General features: G+C 51.7%; 1 protein-coding gene across 1 annotated transcript; it reads right to left on the reverse strand.

The window, feature by feature from the left end:
* Nucleotides 1-602: 602 nt before the first annotated feature.
* On the reverse strand, nucleotides 603-1664 carry LOC120840510 (uncharacterized protein K02A2.6-like). Its single transcript, XM_040211098.3, has one exon. The coding sequence runs from the start codon at nucleotides 1530-1532 to the stop codon at nucleotides 603-605; it is 930 nt and encodes a 309-aa protein (XP_040067032.3). The 5' UTR covers nucleotides 1533-1664.
* Nucleotides 1665-2049: the final 385 nt, after the last annotated feature.

Consider the following 2049-nt stretch of genomic DNA (forward strand, 5'->3'; position numbering starts at 1 on the left):
ACCACTTGCGCATGCATCTCGGATTCCCGAGAGAGCAGTTCCACAATTTGAGCCGCCAGAGGCTCAGTTAAAGCGAGAAATACAGAAGTAGACAGGATCACTACATCCAGTTATAAAAGCGAAAGCCTTATATTTCTCATCGTCCAGTCGACCTTCAAAGTGCTTGAGCGAAAACACGTCCGGGACACGAAAGCTACAAAAACTTGTTAACGACACGAAAGGTACCAAAACGAAAGGTACCAATGAAAGTGCGCCAAAAGCGCGTCGTCAGAGAGCCCGCTGTCTTCGGAGGTTCACTATTACCGGGGCCACAGCCGACGCCACGATCCAAGTGAGTCAATAAAACGGCGCCAAAAATGCTTCGCCAGAGAGCGTGCTATCTGTTTTAGCCTCTAGGGAAGTACTCAGTTTCTGTAGCTTGCATGTTTATTCGATGATGCCAAGAATACAACAAACCCGTAGGCACACTCACGGCTGCTTTTATACTGATAGCAGCCGCGCTATCTATAGGTTAAAGAGTGACGTCACAGTTAACCGACACATGACATTAGATTCGGACATGATGACACAACATTCCTTCCCCTTTAGAAAGTTTGTGGAGTCTACGGCTTGTAGCGCTCTGGAGGTCGGCTTGGCCGTGTGCTGCGCCGAGGCAAGAGTGGAGAAGCCGGCGGAGATTCCAGTCTGGAGGCCCGGTTGTCCGATGGTGGGGCATTGGGACCAACAGTCACAGCACTGGGTATGCTGCGGCCTGGGTCAGGTGCCCGTGGTGTCGCGGCTCCGTTCTCTGCTTGTGCCGGGTCATGGTCGTCAGGTGATTCATTGTCAGTTGTAGCCGTATCGGTCTCGATGTCCGAAAACTGCTCCAGTCGGTTAGGTGTCCTCAGGTCAGCCTGAAATGATCTTGGCCGCAGGTTGTCAGCATGAATGTACCGCTCTTCCCCCCCCACCCAAACCAGATACGTAGCTTGGCTCACACGCTTGCTTATTGTGCCCGTCAGCCATTTGGAATCTCCGGCCCGTAAGCCTTTTATCATAACTTGGTCACCCTCAGAGAACTCTCTCCAGGGCCCCCGGTGCTGGTCTGCGTATTCTTTGGTTCGCTCGAGTCTCTTTTTCATTCGTTGCTCTATGTCGGGGTGCAGCAGACTCAGTCTTGTTCTGGGCCTCCAGGACAGGAACAGCTGGGCCGGAGTTTCATCGGTTGTCCCGGTGGGTGTGTTCCTGTAACTAAATAGGAACTGATCGACGCGATGTTGCAGAGACTTCGCATGGCCGCTTCTCTGCTCGTCCAGCACTTGTTTAAACAAAGCCTTTTTCCCGGTTTGTACGCAGCGTTCCGCGCTGCCATTGGAGGCGGGATGGTAGGGCGGAGACTTGCTGTGTAGGACGCCATTTCTACTCAAAAAGAGTTCGAAATCTGCTGATGTGAATTGAGGCCCATTATCGGTCACTACCTCTTCCGGTAGCCCGTATGCCGCAAACACACTGCGCAGTTTTTCCACGGTCTTCTCACTACTAGTACTGTTCATCACAAACACTTCAATCCATTTAGAATGGGCGTCCACCAGCACAAGAAACCATTGCTGATCGCGATACGCATAGTCTATATGCACTCTCTCCCATCTACGCTTAGGCCAACCCCACGACAACAAGGGTACCTTGGGCGCAGCGTTTTGCGACAGCTGACACGTGACGCACTGTTTCACTGTTTGCTCTACATCTTGTGTTAGACGAGGCCGCCAAACGTGGCACCTGGACAACATTTTCATTCGCGTCATCCCCGGATGACCTTCGTGCAGCATCGTTAAGACGCTACTTCTGAGTGACAACGGAACCACTACGCGATTACCCCAAGTTACACAATCTTGATCGACTGACAGTTCGTTACGTCGAACATAGTAAGGCGCTAGCAAATCGTCTGTAACTTTCGAAGGCCAGCCGTTTTGTGTGTAGAACAGCACTTTCGACAACAACTGATCCCTTCGCGTTTCCCGTCTTATCTCTTTTGCAGATAGCGGAGCTTCGTCTAGCGCCGAAAAGAACTGC

The sequence above is a fragment of the Ixodes scapularis genome, unplaced genomic scaffold (genome assembly GCF_016920785.2).
Source record: "Ixodes scapularis isolate PalLabHiFi unplaced genomic scaffold, ASM1692078v2 PGA_scaffold4__175_contigs__length_147842914, whole genome shotgun sequence".
NCBI lineage: Eukaryota > Metazoa > Arthropoda > Arachnida > Ixodida > Ixodidae > Ixodes > Ixodes scapularis.